At 38.0% G+C, this 15,177-nt stretch overlaps 1 protein-coding gene and 1 long non-coding RNA gene across 5 annotated transcripts in view; one reads left to right on the forward strand and one right to left on the reverse strand.

The window, feature by feature from the left end:
* Nucleotides 1–2,977: 2,977 nt before the first annotated feature.
* The window catches only part of LOC145291383 (uncharacterized), a 28,193-nt gene continuing 15,993 nt past the window's right edge, over nucleotides 2,978–15,177 (reverse strand). For both annotated transcript variants that reach the window (XR_013869400.1, XR_013869401.1), the window contains exons 2-3: nucleotides 8,694–8,758; nucleotides 2,978–8,517 (exon numbers count right to left, since the gene is read on the reverse strand). This is a non-coding gene — a long non-coding RNA (uncharacterized LOC145291383). The remainder of the gene's footprint in view (nucleotides 8,518–8,693; nucleotides 8,759–15,177) is intronic.
* The window catches only part of LOC145291382 (uncharacterized), a 121,238-nt gene continuing 119,842 nt past the window's right edge, over nucleotides 13,782–15,177 (forward strand). Inside the window, exon 1 of one of the 3 annotated variants that reach the window (XM_080137172.1) lies at nucleotides 13,782–14,450. In XM_080137172.1, coding sequence (XP_079993298.1) covers nucleotides 14,448–14,450 — 3 coding nt within the window. In that variant the 5' untranslated portion in view covers nucleotides 13,782–14,447. The remainder of the gene's footprint in view (nucleotides 14,451–15,177) is intronic. The other 2 variants (XM_080137173.1, XM_080137174.1) reach the window with 2 other exon arrangements.

Here is a 15,177-nt window from a genome sequence, read left to right on the forward strand (position 1 = left end):
AGAGGTATCTGCTTACCATCTGTTGCATTTGGTGTTTGGTGGGGGTGCCCTAACTTAATTTGTAGAGTCATTAGTAAGGCATGGAAAGCATATTGTGGAGCGGCGATTGCACATAAATGTGGAAGAATGGGGATCATTTTGGCAAACAACCATAAGACAGCCAATATGACACTCTGAAGACACCTCTTCATGTCCCTGACATTGTTAAGTCACTTCAAATGTGGCCATGTTCTCCTGAGGTCTGGACATTTATTTTGGATCTCTTTCCATGCAGAACGGCTAGTGTAAAGGAATTCTGAAGGTCCTCTTGGCGATCTCTATGAGTAAGTCCTAATTTAGAACTTCTAAATATAGTGGTCTCTTTCTAGTCTTGCACAAAGGTGCAGACTTGGTATGTTGGATGACTGCATTCAGAAGCATTATAATTGATTAAATTAGTAGGTATGTTTTTTGGTGAGATGTTGGATGAAACCTTAGAAATGGCAGATGGTTGACAGGAATGATGTCACTTTAGGCTGAGAACTAGCCCCGGAAGAACTTTTCATAGGCCTGAACACATGGCTTGCTATCGATAAGGATATCAAATTGGTGTTCTGACTGGATTAGCTATGGGAGAAAATGCTTGTTTCTTGCAGCAATAGCCAATGCCTTAACTTAATATGGTAGCCAGGTGGGCTGATCACTGATTATGTGGAAAAATGTCCACAGGGCAGTAGTTTCTCTCCTATCTCCAAACATCAGAACACAAATATTATGTCGTTTTTCAGATCTGTTGGTCATGATCCATAACTGGACAGCAGGATAGGGAATGTGAATGGTTTTCACCAATGTCAAGTGTTTCTGAACAGTGGTTAAGGCTCTCCACAAGTGGTCAGACGACTACTGCATTTTGTGACTCTTTCTGCTGTAGCTTCATCTTAGAGATTAAGGGAGTAGAAACAGTTTGGAGTGACTTGGTTTAAGACTTTGTAGGTTTAATAAAAGATCATACACCTTTCAATGTCTTTGAAAGCTGACACGAGCTAAGAGTAATGACTATTTATCTGACAAGGACGATCAAGGGTGGATATTTGCTTTAGCATATTATAGTTTAGTTAGCTGATAATTTTAATTGAACTGAGATAAAGCGGTAAGAACGCTGTAAAACTATATTGTTCCTACCACTGTAAAAATCATTGGCACGTTTGCTGCATATCCCTCAATTAGGAGGTCACCGAACACTCAACATATCAGCTCCTTTATAGCTGTCTCCAAACCTGGCATGCTCATCACACACCTGTTGTGGATAAATATGTCCCTGTTAGTGGGTCATAACGTCATAATACTTCAGCTAGGCCGGAAAGCTGCTGCAACAGCTCGTGATATCAATGAAGCATTTGAAACCATTACTGAACGCACAGCACAATGGTGGCTTAAGAAATTTTGTGATGGTGACGAGAGTCTTGAAGATGCTGAGTATAGTGGTCGGTCATCGGATGTTAACAATGAGCAATTAAAGTTGAAGTCAATCCATGCACCATTGTTTAAGAACTTGCTTCTGAATTAGACATAACATATACAACAATTTCCAACCACTTGAGAAATTGGAAAGAAAAACACTGGATAAATGGGTGCCTCACGAATTGAATGACAACCAAAAGAAATGCCATTATGAAGTGTAGTCTTCCCTTTTGCGCAACAAGAACGACCCGTTTTTTGACCAGACTATGACTTGCTATGAAAAGTGGGTTCTTTACAACAACCTGCTCAGCTCAGTTCAGTGGTTAGACGCCAACGAATCTCAACAACACTTCCCGAAACCAGAGTTGCACCAAAAGAAGGTCATGCTGACTGTTTGGTGGTCTGCAACTGGTCGCATCCATTAGTTTTTTGAATGCAGGCGAAACTATTACAGCAAGAAAGTATTGTCAACAAATGGATGAAATGCATAAGAAACTTCGACAACAACACCCAGCAGAAAAGGTCCAATTCTCCTCCACAACAATGCCTGACCACAAATTACTAAACCGACCTTGCAGAAGTTGAACAAATTGGGCTAGGAAATTGCCTCATTCGCCATACTCTCCAGACTGCTCACCTACCGACTACCACTTTTTCAAACATCTCAACAAATTTCTGGCCTTTTGAATAATGACCAATATTGGAAAATCCAATGATGAGGTGATGATCGCTACTAAGCTTGCTGAGTAGGAAAAAGGGTTTACATACTTCACAGCTACCCTGATAACTTTGGGCTGGGTGTTGTGACCTTGCAGGGCCAGTAATAATCAAAACCAACACAGTGGTATAATTAACAAAAATATATAAACAGAAGTAGGTTTCAGAAATTTGCATCAAAATTCTGGGGCCATAACTCATCAATAGCTGCCACAAAAAATTGTACCAAAGCTTACTCTAAAACTGAAAACTTAAAGGATCCGATCAAATCCATTAGAAAACTAACAGCTGAACTTGAAGTAGATAAGACAATTAAGAATGCAGTAAAATATGATTTGATGTTCAAATCTTACACAAGCACTTCAAAACACTTGTTAACAACAACTTTGAAAGAAAAGAGGGTGCAAAGATGCAATGAAATTATTCCTTGGTTCAAGAAAAATGTCCGCGATTGTAAGAATCTTTTTAAATGAAAAGATCTTCACTGTTGATGCTGTTCTGAACCGCAGAAATAAAAGAGTTATCACAAAACCGACAGCTGAGGTTAAAAGAATATTCAGAACCAAACATCCTGTTAAAGTTAAAGCTTTTAGTGGAAAAAAAAAGAAAGCATGAAATTTTACACAGCTGATTAAAAGATCAATGCCTATTACAAGACTTTACTATAGCAGGTCTTGCCATGCCTTAAAGCAAACTATCAAAATGGTAATTACATACAGTGTTCTGTCCCATAAAGACCACGTGCTCCATTGTCTAGAGTGTTTTAAGTCTTATGACGGAAAGTGTAAGCACTTCTCCAAATTCAAAACTCTGAAGACAGTTTGTCATTGAATCAACAGGTTTATTAAAAATGAAGGTAAAAACTGAAAACAGAAAGAAAGAATAAAACAGAATTAGTGTGAAGCTTGGTGTGGAAGGCGAAAGCAGTAAATGCTTAAAAGTATGTTGAAATTAAATAAATCCAAAATACTAACGAAATAGAAAGTAAGAAATTAATCAAAGTCCCAATGTGAAAATGAAATTAAGGAAAAAAACTTACAGCGAAGGTCTGACGTTGAGGAGAGAAAGGTGGAGGCGATAGCAGCTAAACCCTCGTGGCGGTCACCTGATAGAAAGGGAAAAGGAAAGCACCGGTGTTAGCGGCGAAGGGTCACAAGTTGTCCCCTCCAAAGAAAGGGAAAGTGCCGTCTTTTCTGGACACCTTTACCTCCACCTTCCTGACAAGCCCATTCGCACTAGGGAAAACATGTGTGACAAGCCCTAAGGGCCATGAACCTCTTTCTGTCTGATTGTCTTTCAACAGCACTTCGTCCCCTTCCTTGAGATTACATTCCTTTGAAGTCCATTTTGTCCGTGTTTAGAGTGAAGTTATGTAGGTTTTCCGCCATTTTCCCCAGAATGTCTGCCAAGTGTTGGATGTATTTCCGCTGGCTTTTTATGATATCTCTTGGCCCAAATTCAAGTTCATGGATGAAATGTTCTCCTGATTTTTGAGTTAGGAGGGTGGCAGGAGTATGCAGGGGTCATTTGGATCTGTAGATACCTCTAGGAAAAGTCTGGCATTGATGATAGAGGTGACCTCTGCTAAGAAGGTAATAAGCAGTTCATGAGTCAACCTCTGTTCCAGCAATATGGAGTTCAAGATTTTCTTCATCATGCCGATTATCCTTTCCCAAGCCCCTCCCATGTGGGGAGCATGGGGAGCTCCCCCGAAGACCTTTGGATGGTGTTAAACTCTAGTTTGGATTCTATACCTAGCTCTCTGCCAGCTCCTATGAAGTTGGTACCACAATCAGAGTGTATGTTCTTAGTTGGTCTCCTGATAGAGCAAAAACGCCTGAGTGCATTTATGAAACTCGAGGTGTCTAATGATTCGATCACTTCAATGTCGACACCTCTGGAACCCATGCATATGAATATCACTGCCCAATGTTTGCTGTTAGCAAAGCCACTCCTTTGTTCGGCATGTGGAAATTGTCCAGGGGCAAAAAACGTCTAGATCGATGCTAGTAAGGGATGGGTTAATCAGCAGGAAGGTCAGCTATCTTCTGGGTTTGGGTAGAGCCCCTCAGTTTTCAGCACATAACACAATGGCTGATGGATTTACTCATGCATCTCTTGCCACCGACAATCCAAAATTCAGCTGCGCGAATGGCCCCCTCAGTAAAGAGGTGCTCTTGGTGTTTAATCTGTGCATGGTAGTGTCGCACAAGCAGCAATCCTACATGGTGCTTCCCAGGAATGATGATAGGGTGCTTTTGGTCTGAAGGGATTTCTCTGGTTAAGCGTCCTCCAACTCACAAAAGGTTCCAGTCGTCCAAGAAGGGTCTGAGGCTTTTGAGGGGGCTGTTCTTGGAAATTTCTCTCTTGTCAGATCCTTGGTGAAAATGTCCTCCTGGATGGCTTGGATTACCACATTCTTTGCCTGCAGGAGCTCTTCAATGGTGCGTGCCCGTTGACAATGGTGCCACTTGGTGCACCCATCTTCTGTTGTGTCTCACACTCGATGGAAGGTATTAATAATGTGGAGGAGGTTGGCTATAGCTCTAGTTGGAGAAAACCAAGTAGAAAACCTTTCAAAACGCGAGGATTCAAGTCGCTATTTTGTGGAGGAAGTCATAAGCGTAAACACCTGTGGCCGAATTTTGGTGTCTGAATCGGATTCAACCAAGCTGTAGTCAATTGCTCCAGAGCAAGTTTCATTTGCATAAGACAGAAATGTTGGGCCGTGAATCCAGCTGCCTTTTTTGAGGTGTGAGGCAGGCACTGACCCCGTGCCAAGATCAGCAGGGTTCTGGTCAGTAGATACATGTCTCCACTGTTTTGGATGGCAAAACTTGCATATGTGTAACATACGGTTACTTACATATACATGGAATCATCTGGTCTCGTTCTAAATGTATCCGAGGACCACCCTACTATCTGTGTAATAGACAGTAGATTCAAACTGAAGGTCTACCTCGGAGAAGATCAGTTCACCTAGCTCAGCTACTAAAACAGACGCACAAAGTTTCATCCTTGGTATGGAGCATTCTGGGCGAGGAGCAAGCTTTACCTTTTCCATGATGAAGCCAGTTTGGGTGTTATCTTCAAAGTCAATGGTTTTAAAGTAGGAAACTGCTGCTATGGCCTTTGTGGATGCATCAGAAAAAATGTGCAGCTCTCTACGCGCCGCTTTGGATGGCAGTGTTGCTGTGAGAATCCTAGGGATGAAGACATCATTTAGAGCTCTCAAGGAGTCTTTCTACAATGACCAGGGTTTGTACATTTCCTGAGGTAGAGGGGAATCCCATTCAGTGTTCTGATCCATCAATTCCCTTAGAATAAATTTACCTCGGATGATGACAGGAGCGGAAAATCTCAGAGGTTCGTATAAGCTAATGAGTGTTGACAGGACACCTCTGCAGGTTAAGGTTCCATCACGGGCACCTTGAAGTTGAATGCAAACATGTCCTTCTCGATGTCCCACTCAAAACTGAAACTATGCTGTCTAGGCAGTTCGTCTGCACCCAAATCAAGATTCTGCAAATCATTTGCATGGTCTGTGGATGGGAAAGCAGCCATGACATTTTTACTGTTGGAGGCGATCTTTTGTAGCCTCAAGTTGGATTGTGTTAAAATGCCTTGTGTTTTTTTTAGAAAGGAGATAGCTTTTTCCTTGGTGGAGAAGGATTTCAGGCAATCGCCAATGTAAAAGTTGCAGTTGACGAACTGCTCCACCACTGGATCATAGTTGGGCTGGTTTTTCTTGACTGCTTGTCTAAGGCAGTAAATAGCTATGGCTGGGGAACATCTGTTCGATATCTGCCATAATTGCGAATGGCTCCATTCGAAAACGGCTGAGAACTCCAATCAAGATTTTGACCCAAGTGTCCTTCTTTATCGTGGGAAGACTTATAACTCCAATCTTCTTTGTAGACTTCCTTAACTTGAAGTGTGTTTGAACAGAGCTCAAAAAGTGTGGGTCATCCTCCTTCGCTGATGAATATGTGAAGGGTGCTTATTGTGGGAGGTTTGTGAGTCCTTCCTACACAGATGTTACTCACTACAACCCAACCGAGGTCCAATTTCTGTGCGTAAGGTGCATTGTGGGAGCCGTTGATTTGCTTACAAACCTTGTACACCCTTATGATGTTGCGCCCCAACAGAAGCATTATTGGAGTCTCTAGTTCCAAGGAAGGGATATTCTTCTTAGGTGTGTGTGATGAAGGGTGATCTCAGGGATAGGAATGTTAGCCCAGTCATCTGGTATTTCATCACATTCGATGAGGTTGGGGAGTGGAAGGTTTACTTCTCCGTCGACAGATCTCACTTGGAACCCACTTGCCCTCCTTCCGGTAGTTTGCACTACTCTAGCACATGTTTTTAAGGAATACTGAAGATTAGGGCCGCTCTCTTGGAATGTCTCAAATCTGAGTGTACTGTGATAGCACCCCGGTATGTGGCTGGGTGTTCTTCTCTTCACCGTGCTTCTTATCAGACTCTTGTCTTGTGGTGCAAGGTGGTGCAGTATTGTGCTCCTGGCTATTGCACACATCACATGTCATACCTGTCCTGCAGTGTCTTGTATCCTGTGGACAGAGAGCATTTGAAAAAGATTCCTCTGTCCTGGACGAAAGCTTCTCGCTCCTTCAAAGGCTTCTCTCGAAAAGCATGGCATTCCAATAAAGAGTAGGAGCTTTGTGTAGAGGCCAGAAGCAAGAAAAGTCCTTTTGATCATTTTGACGTTTGTAGTCGGATAATGTTGGAGAGACCTCGGTCCTATTTACAGATACCACTCCTGTCCTGTTTCACTTTAAAGGGGGCCTGCTACGGAGTTGGTCTTGAAGCTTGGGTCATTTCTGATTCTAGCCTGTTGCTTGACGAACCCCATGAAGACTTGAAAGGGAGGAAAGGAAACCTGGTGTTGGTCTTTATATTTGGATCCAACAGACAGCCATTTTTCCTGTAGTGAGGAAGGTAGCTTGGCTACCAAGGGGTTGAGTCCTCAGGTAGCGTCCAGGACGGCTAGGCTGCAAAGGTTCCTATCTTCTTTCGCTGACTGGAGCTCCTCTAGTAAATCTCCATATTCTCTTAGTCTTGAGAGGTTTTGGTTCGTCAGCCTGGGAAAGTCTTCTACACGTTCAAGAAGTGCCTCCTCAATGACCTCAGGAGCACCATAACACTCCTCAAGTCGTTCCCATATTTTTGACAAGCGCTTTGCCAGGTTGTTTATATGTACTGCCCTTATTCTCTTAGCATAGCTGCTGGATTTCTTGCCCAGCCATTTTATCAGAAGGTTCATCTCTTTGTTAGGAGCAAGACCAAGATCCTTTATAATGTGCCGGAATGACTGTCTCCACACTCAGTAGTCTCATGGTTTACTGAATTGACCCAGTAGTGAGGAGCTTGCGTTGAGTGAAAAGCTTCACTAGATCGGAGGAGTGCTGGCAAACGTCCCTCGTTTCCTTGATTAAACTGTAGTTTACTTCAGGATGTGAAGTGGGTGAGTGATAACTTATAATCAGGGGGGGGGGCTGTTTGCATAGGTCCGTCTGAGCTCTCTGGCCTATTAGGGGGAAGTCGGTGTCCACGTTCGAGCTGACCATACCTTGATAGATTTCTTCATTAAGAGGTGGGTGAGGTTCAGTCATCTCTCGATTTGCTTGGTTTGCTAAGTATTCTCTACCCTGTATGTTAGGGTCAGCAGTATTACAATCGAGTTTTGAGCTGGACCGTTCATTTAGCTTGTCGGCAGCTTCCTTCAGAGCTTCCGCTTCAGCTACAGCATGAGCTGCCTTCTTTTCGAGCTGTAGTTTCTCCAATTCCATTTTTTACTCTTTCTGCAAAGAGGAGTCATGTTTGGCTGCCTCAGCTTTAGCTTGGGCAGCAGCAGCGGCTGCAAAGACAGCAGCAGATGCTTTACTCAAAGGCCATAAGTTGTGAGATAAGTGAGACCGGTGGGATTTGTAAGACCAGTTGGATTTGTTGCCCGCCATGGTTGATGAGATCAGGGGCTGTGCCTCGCCTGGGTACACCTACATAGCTCTAAGAGAGAGTGATGTAGCCGATGTCATAAGTGGTATAAATAGATTGTTCTTCCGAGGGGGTGGGGGCTCCATGAGACACTATTCCACATTGTCGAAGAGACCATTATTTCTTGTAGCGTTAATGAGGTAAAAAGTTCTGAAGGTTGCTTCAATTCTACTTGACGTCAGACCTTTGCTTTTTTACTGTTCTCTCCCATAAAGACCATGTGCTCCATTGTTTAAAGTGTTTTAAGTCTTACGATGAAAAGTGTAAGCACTTCTCCAAATTCAAAACTCTGAAGACAGTTTGTCATTGAATCAACAGGTTTATTAAAAATGAAGAAGGTAAAAACTGAAAACAGAAAGAAAGAATAAAACAGAATTAGTGTGAAGCTTGGTGTGGAAGGCGAAAGCAGTAAATGCTTAAAAACATGTTGAAATTGAATAAGTCCAAAATACTAACAAAATAGAAAGTAAGAAATTAATCAAAATCCCAATGTGGAAATGAAATAAAGGAAAAAAACTTACAGCGAAGGTCTGACGTCGAAGAGAGGAAAGTGGAGGTGTAGCAGCTAAACCCTCATGGCGGTCACCTAATAGAAAGGGAAAAACAAAGCACCGGTATTAGCGGTGAAGGGTCACAAGTTGTCCCCTCCAAAGAAAGGGAAAGATGAGGGGCAGTGAAAAAAAAAAAGGACTGTGAGTCACAACATATAGACACAGGATGTGCTCTAGCCCACACATAAAAATACAAGATTTCTGCAAATCCAATTTTAGAAATTTTGGGGAAATATTTTTATGGCTGCCTTCTAACCCAGATTTTAAACCCTCTGGTTTATAATAGTTCATCAATAACGATTGATAGTCGCCGTGCATGAAATCAAATGTAAACAAAAATTTACATATTGGATCCTTCTTTGAAGTTTCTGCACTTAGCATTAAGCTAAATTATTGAAATTAAGTATTGGTGCTCTTTAGAAGAGCAGCCTCAATTCCACGTAATCAGAGACTGGTGCAACAATCCACAGGTTGACTGCTGCAATCTTATTTGCAACACCTAAATGATATATTTGAGTAACAATCCTATGGAAATGGGTGGTCATCCTTGCCGCATTGTGGAAATCGATGAAAGTAAATTTATGAATCGGTATCATCACCACAGGCTGAGCGAGAAACAAAACTGACAATGATAGTAACCGTCAACAAGAGGGATGCAGTAACTCTTCTACCTATTGGTCAATACAGACGATAGAGCACAATGCTTTGCAACAGATGGCTGGCAGGCCTTAGTGTAGAATGTTAAATTTTGAGAAATGCGAGGAATTAGCAACAAAAGCTTTCACAGTGACCTACAGAAATTTTTTGACACCGCCGAATAAAAGACAATTTCTTTGCCAATATTTGTTAATAATTGTTGCTATTTTGTGATATAATTCCGCGCTCTGTAGTATAGAGAACAAAACGAAAAAGTGGTAAAAAAAAACAAAAAAACATAACAAATAAATGTACCAAAGGCCAAATATGTTACTCTTCTACCTACCTGGATAAGTTTTTGGTGTTTTAACTCATTTTAAAGCGTTCATTTACTTTGAAAAAAAAAAAAAAAAAAAAAAAAAAAGTAGTGTAGAGTGTTGTTTTAGAACAAAAAAAAAAAATAGTAAACATGAGGTGGTCATTTTTGGAATTCTAATAATCACTCAAAAATCGAAAATGAAACAAAATATAGTAAGAAATCCACCCAATAAATGTCACCATGACATGATGGGTTTCTGTCAGGATTTCATTAAAAAAAATATTTTTTATTTTAATTTTAATTGTAAAAAACAAAAAAACAGTTTAACTTTATGGTAATTGTGTATGAAAAGGCAGTTTTGAAATATAGCAGTTCATAAAATTTTAAAAAATTATTTATTACATTTTCACCCCAGGCAAGGCACAGTGCCACTTTGATGTAAGGGCTACTATCGAGGACATAAGTTTCAGGGATACTATATAGGGAGTTGAGCAGCGAGATGTCCATTCACATTACACTTGAACTTCCACATGTCAGTACAATTGGGAAAGCAGGAATTCGGAAGGGAGTTCCAAAGTCTAGCAGTTCTGGGGGAAAAAACTATTAGAGTAGAAAACTTTCTTACATCTAGGGATCTCTACTGCGTAGGGGTGGAATTTTGCTGCTTATCAGGTTTATCAGGGGTAATTAGGTTGAGGGGGTACAAAGGCTTGTATTTTGTCAGAGCATTCACCATTAAAATATTTGTAGAACAGGCAGAGGGATGCAACATTATGTCGATGGGACAAAGGTTGAAGCTTAGATGATAGTTTAGGACCTATCTGGTTAGCAACTCTTTTGAACCCTGTCCACGAGTGAGAGACAAGTAGCAGATGCACCAGCTCAAATGTGACAACAGTACTCCATACATGGGCGAATGGTGGCCTTGTAGAGATACAGGATACTTTTATCTTTCTAGCACGGGAGAGAGAGACCACCTTGCAGCAGCCTTGGCAATGCTCTTAATGTATCTGTTTCAGCTCATATTCCCTCTGAATGTGAGGCAGAGGAGTTTGAATGAAGTACTTTTAGGTAATGTATCTTTAGTCATAGCTATTGGTGGTTGAGAATCTTTCTTGTAATTATTGAAGGAAACAAGCTTAGTCTTGGCTGCATTGAATGTGACTATCCATTTTTGTCTCCATTCCACTACAGATTGGAGGTCTTCCTCTAGTGTTTTTGCCATTTCCTTAGATATGCGTTCTTTTATTTTCCCCTCGTGCCTGTTATAGAGCATGGAGTCATCAGCAAATATACCCATCTCAGAAACAATTTTATCAGGGAGTTCATTTATGAATATTAGGAATAATAATGGTCCAATGATCGACCCCTGAGGTACACCCACATTTATATCATTGTTTAGATGTACGACTGCCAAAAATAACCTAGATTCTTCTCTTAAAAATTATGTTAAGTATGTGTCCAATGATACCGTAAGATCTGATTTTCCTGAGAAGACCATCGTGCCAAACCCCGTCAAAAGCCTTAGATATATCTAGGGCTACCGCTCTACCCTCACCTGCTTTGTAAAACTTTATGAAGTACTTACTTGGTAGTGGAAAATATTAGTGTACATGGAAAATAGTTGAGTATTTTAATTTTTCTTTATGAAATTGTAGTTTTTGGCTGTCATCTTTTAATCATTGTCTGGAATTTCCGTTTTAATTAATGACTCAAGACTTACTGATTGTCTCCCCTTGGCATCATAACAGCATAAAAATCACGAAATTAAATTTTTTTATTAACATCCTAATCACTCATTTTCTGTAATTTTTGGTGCACACGATAAATTTTTAGTTACTATCCACCTTTAAAATGACAATTTTTATACATTCTCCGGTCTGCTGAAAATGAATATCACATTCAAATTTGGGGTAAACAAATAAATTTCTCGATATCAAGACATTTTTTCCAATGTATTACTCAATAGATGTCAGTGGCGTTCGCCATTTTTAACATGGTGAAGAGGGGGGGTGTTTTGGAGCACTTATGCGCATTAGTAGGTGTATCAGAATTTTTTGGGAATTTTTGACACCCCTAACACAAAACTGTGAATAAAATATAAAAAACTTGTAAGTTCGCTTTTTAAAGTGTTTTTTTTTTTTATTTTCTTTATGGAATATAATTCCAAAATAAACTATTAAAGTTGTTTAAAAAATAATAGAAATATTTTTTATTTAAAAAAACAAAACAAAACAATGTTTACAAAGTGCCGGCGCGCCTTTATACAACCATTTCTTTTTACGTATGAAATCAATTGAAATTTACGAGTTAAATTTTTTTCAATTCTTACACTTTAAAAATCTATCAAAATTTTTCTATTGGTTCAATTTTTACGCTATTTTCAGGGTCAATGTGAAATTTTATATGCTCTTTCCAATAAATCGAATATAATATTTTAGACAAACGTTTTTTTTTTAAATTCACCCCCCTCCCATTTTGAAATGTCTATTAAAATTTAAATAAGTTACTCACCAACGTTCTATGTATCACAAATTGAAGATAAAAGATCAATAAATAAAATATTCTAATCTAAAGCAAAAAAAAAAGAAAGTGTTTTTTGGAAATTTACTTGTAAAGTCCAAAGTATAAAAATTTTTTAAAACCACGTTGATTTTTTTTTAAGTGAAAGCTCATGTTATGCTTGGATTGTCAAGTAAATATCGGATGCTGACGACAATTTTTTCTATTTCATTCAATGTTTTTTTTTTTTTTTAGATATTAAAAAAAAATTCACTCGATAAAGAAGTCATAAAATATATTAATAAAAATCTCATGTATTTCATTAACAGAATTAAAAAAAAAAAAAAAAAAATCGGTAACGTGTTTTTTTTTAAAAGGCAAAAACTGATAAGTGAATGTGTTCATTTTTCAACTACGGTGACCCCAAAATACTAATTTTGGTTTACAGAACGCAATAGAAAGAGACACTAATTGTGGCTCTTCAAAGCCACCGGAAGATAAACGCAAAGAAAATCAGATATTTGTCTCCCTTTATTTGAACAGTGAAAAACGCCTGAGTTCGCGTTTTTTTTTTTTTTTTTTTTTTTTTGAATCCTTGTTTAAAAAAGTATTTTATTTAAAAAGGACATGGAATATAAGTATAAATATGGATAAATTCTTAACAATGGAAATACCCACTGATTAGTGTTTTTTTATAGGTAAGTGATTTTTTGGAATTTATATATATTTTTTATAATCGAAGTAAATAAAATTTCGTTGATTTCCTTTAAATCTTTTTTTAAAGAAAACTGATTAAAAAAAAACAAATATTGCATAATTTGCTATTAAACCTATTATTTTTTTTAAAAAAATTGGTCTTTGCTCCTTTAATTGATAATAAATTAGGGTTTGAATTACATTTTTCAAGTAAGCTTCGAAAGGTAGTAAGTTTAATTATTCAAGTTCTTATCACGCATTTTTAATGGCGGCTTCTGATACACCTAGCACGTTAGTGCTTTTCAGTTACGGAAAAATATGGCCTCCAGTAAAAACGTAGTGGATGACATTTAATAATAAATGTCTTAATATTCAGAAAACTACCTGTCTGTCTCAAACTTAAATATGATATTCGTTTTCAGCATACCTAAAAAACTATAAAAATCGTCAATTTAACGGTGAATGCTGAGGCAGAATGAAGTAAAAGAATACCTTTTTCACTAACAAGTAAGTACTTCATAAAGTTTTCCTGTCATTTTATTTTTAGCCGCCATATTTAACAACCAAGTACAAGCATCGATTTAATTATTTTCGTTATAATTAAACAAATTATTTTCAAATAAATAAATAAATAAATAATAATGAACTAAAAATAACTGAAAAAATCCAAACAAATATATAAGGGGAGATCCTTTTGTGATTAGCACTGATCAAAGTTTTAAATTTAGCGGCCATGACAGAGTGGTAATTTTCTATTTAATCAATAAGTGTTTGGAAAGTAGGTACAGTAACTAGTGACATGGAATTTTGTCAAGGTTGAGTTCTTACTTATGTCAGTTGAATAATCTGATTACGCATTCGAAATAAAGTTTCCGAAAGTTTTATTCTGACTTTTTTTCGACACCAATTTCGAAGTCAGCAAATGATGGGGATGCTAGTTACTAAGCCGGGTCGGTAGGCATCACCTCTCTTGTAGAGAAGAAGATGAAGGGGGTAGGAATAACATGGCGAAGGTTGTTTTTCTTTTTCTTCCATGACTTCGTCTTAAGGAGTGGCGGCAAACTTGGACAGGGGCCAAAAATAATAGAGAGGGGACGAAGGCGAATATAGACAGATACAAAGATATAGGTACAAAATAGATAGCTAGAAAGACAGACAGAGTGGGATGGAGGTATGAAGAAAGATAATATATATATATATATACACAGAGGGGGTTAGAAAAAAGAGAGAGAAATAGTGACACAAAGAGGGGGTATATATAGATTGATAAAAAAAGAGATAAAATATTGATAGATAAAAAGCGACATAGGGAGGAGGATGGGCTGTGTGAAGAAGATGAGTATTTTAAAGAGAGAGTAAGCCCAAAAACTTAGAGAGAGAGAGGGGGGGGGCGTCCGCGCGCTTTTTGTCTTCGGTATCGTCTGGCACGGCGTATCTTTTTTTGGAGAAGAAACCAAAGGAAGAAGACGTTTTGGATTTATCTCTCTTGAAAAAAGTAAAAAGAAAACAAGAAAAACAAAAACAGTCGTGGATGCTGTTGCCAACGCGACTTGTCTTTCTTTCATAAAACCATGGTAAGAAACATTTATGCTTTTTAAACAAACTTCTGAAAACTTGTTTTCTTTGCAAAACTGAATCTCGAAACGTTATTTTTCTACATCTATCCAGTTTTGAAAAATCATTATTTTTGTGTAAAAGAAAATCAAAAGGAAATTCCTAAAAAAACTTTTAGAAAATATCGTTATATTTTTTTTAAATTAAAATTTCCTTCGACATTTTTTAATCGCTTAGACGTTCAACTTATTGAAATTTAAATTTTAATAAAAATCATTTTAATTTTGTTTTCAAGCAAAATATATTTGCCTTTTTTCTTATAAAAGTTAAAAGAATTATCATTTTCTTAATTTAAATCTCCACATTAAAACTTCGTGTATATATAGTTTTCTCGCTGCTGCGTAACTCTCACATTAAAAATACTTTTAATCGAATATTTAAATAAACGCAATAGCGCAAAATAAGATGAATTTTAATTCTATAAAAAAAAAAAATAAAAATAATTTGATTACCAAATTAAATTCACTAGAAAGCATTTTTGTTCATAAGCAAGTCAACGAGATTTTTTATGCTTATAATTGAAAATAAATTAATGACTTCGTGACATTTAAAAAAATTGGGGGTTTGTACACAGATTCGAAAAAGTTGCCAAAAAAAAACAACAAAAAACAAAAACAAATACATAACAAATAAATGTTATCAAAGGCAAGATAAGTTACTTTTCTACCTAACTGGATATGTTTTCAG

The sequence above is a fragment of the Euprymna scolopes genome, chromosome 12, assembly GCF_053919585.1.
Source record: "Euprymna scolopes isolate OS-2025 chromosome 12, ASM5391958v1, whole genome shotgun sequence".
In the NCBI taxonomy this organism is placed as follows: domain Eukaryota; kingdom Metazoa; phylum Mollusca; class Cephalopoda; order Sepiida; family Sepiolidae; genus Euprymna; species Euprymna scolopes.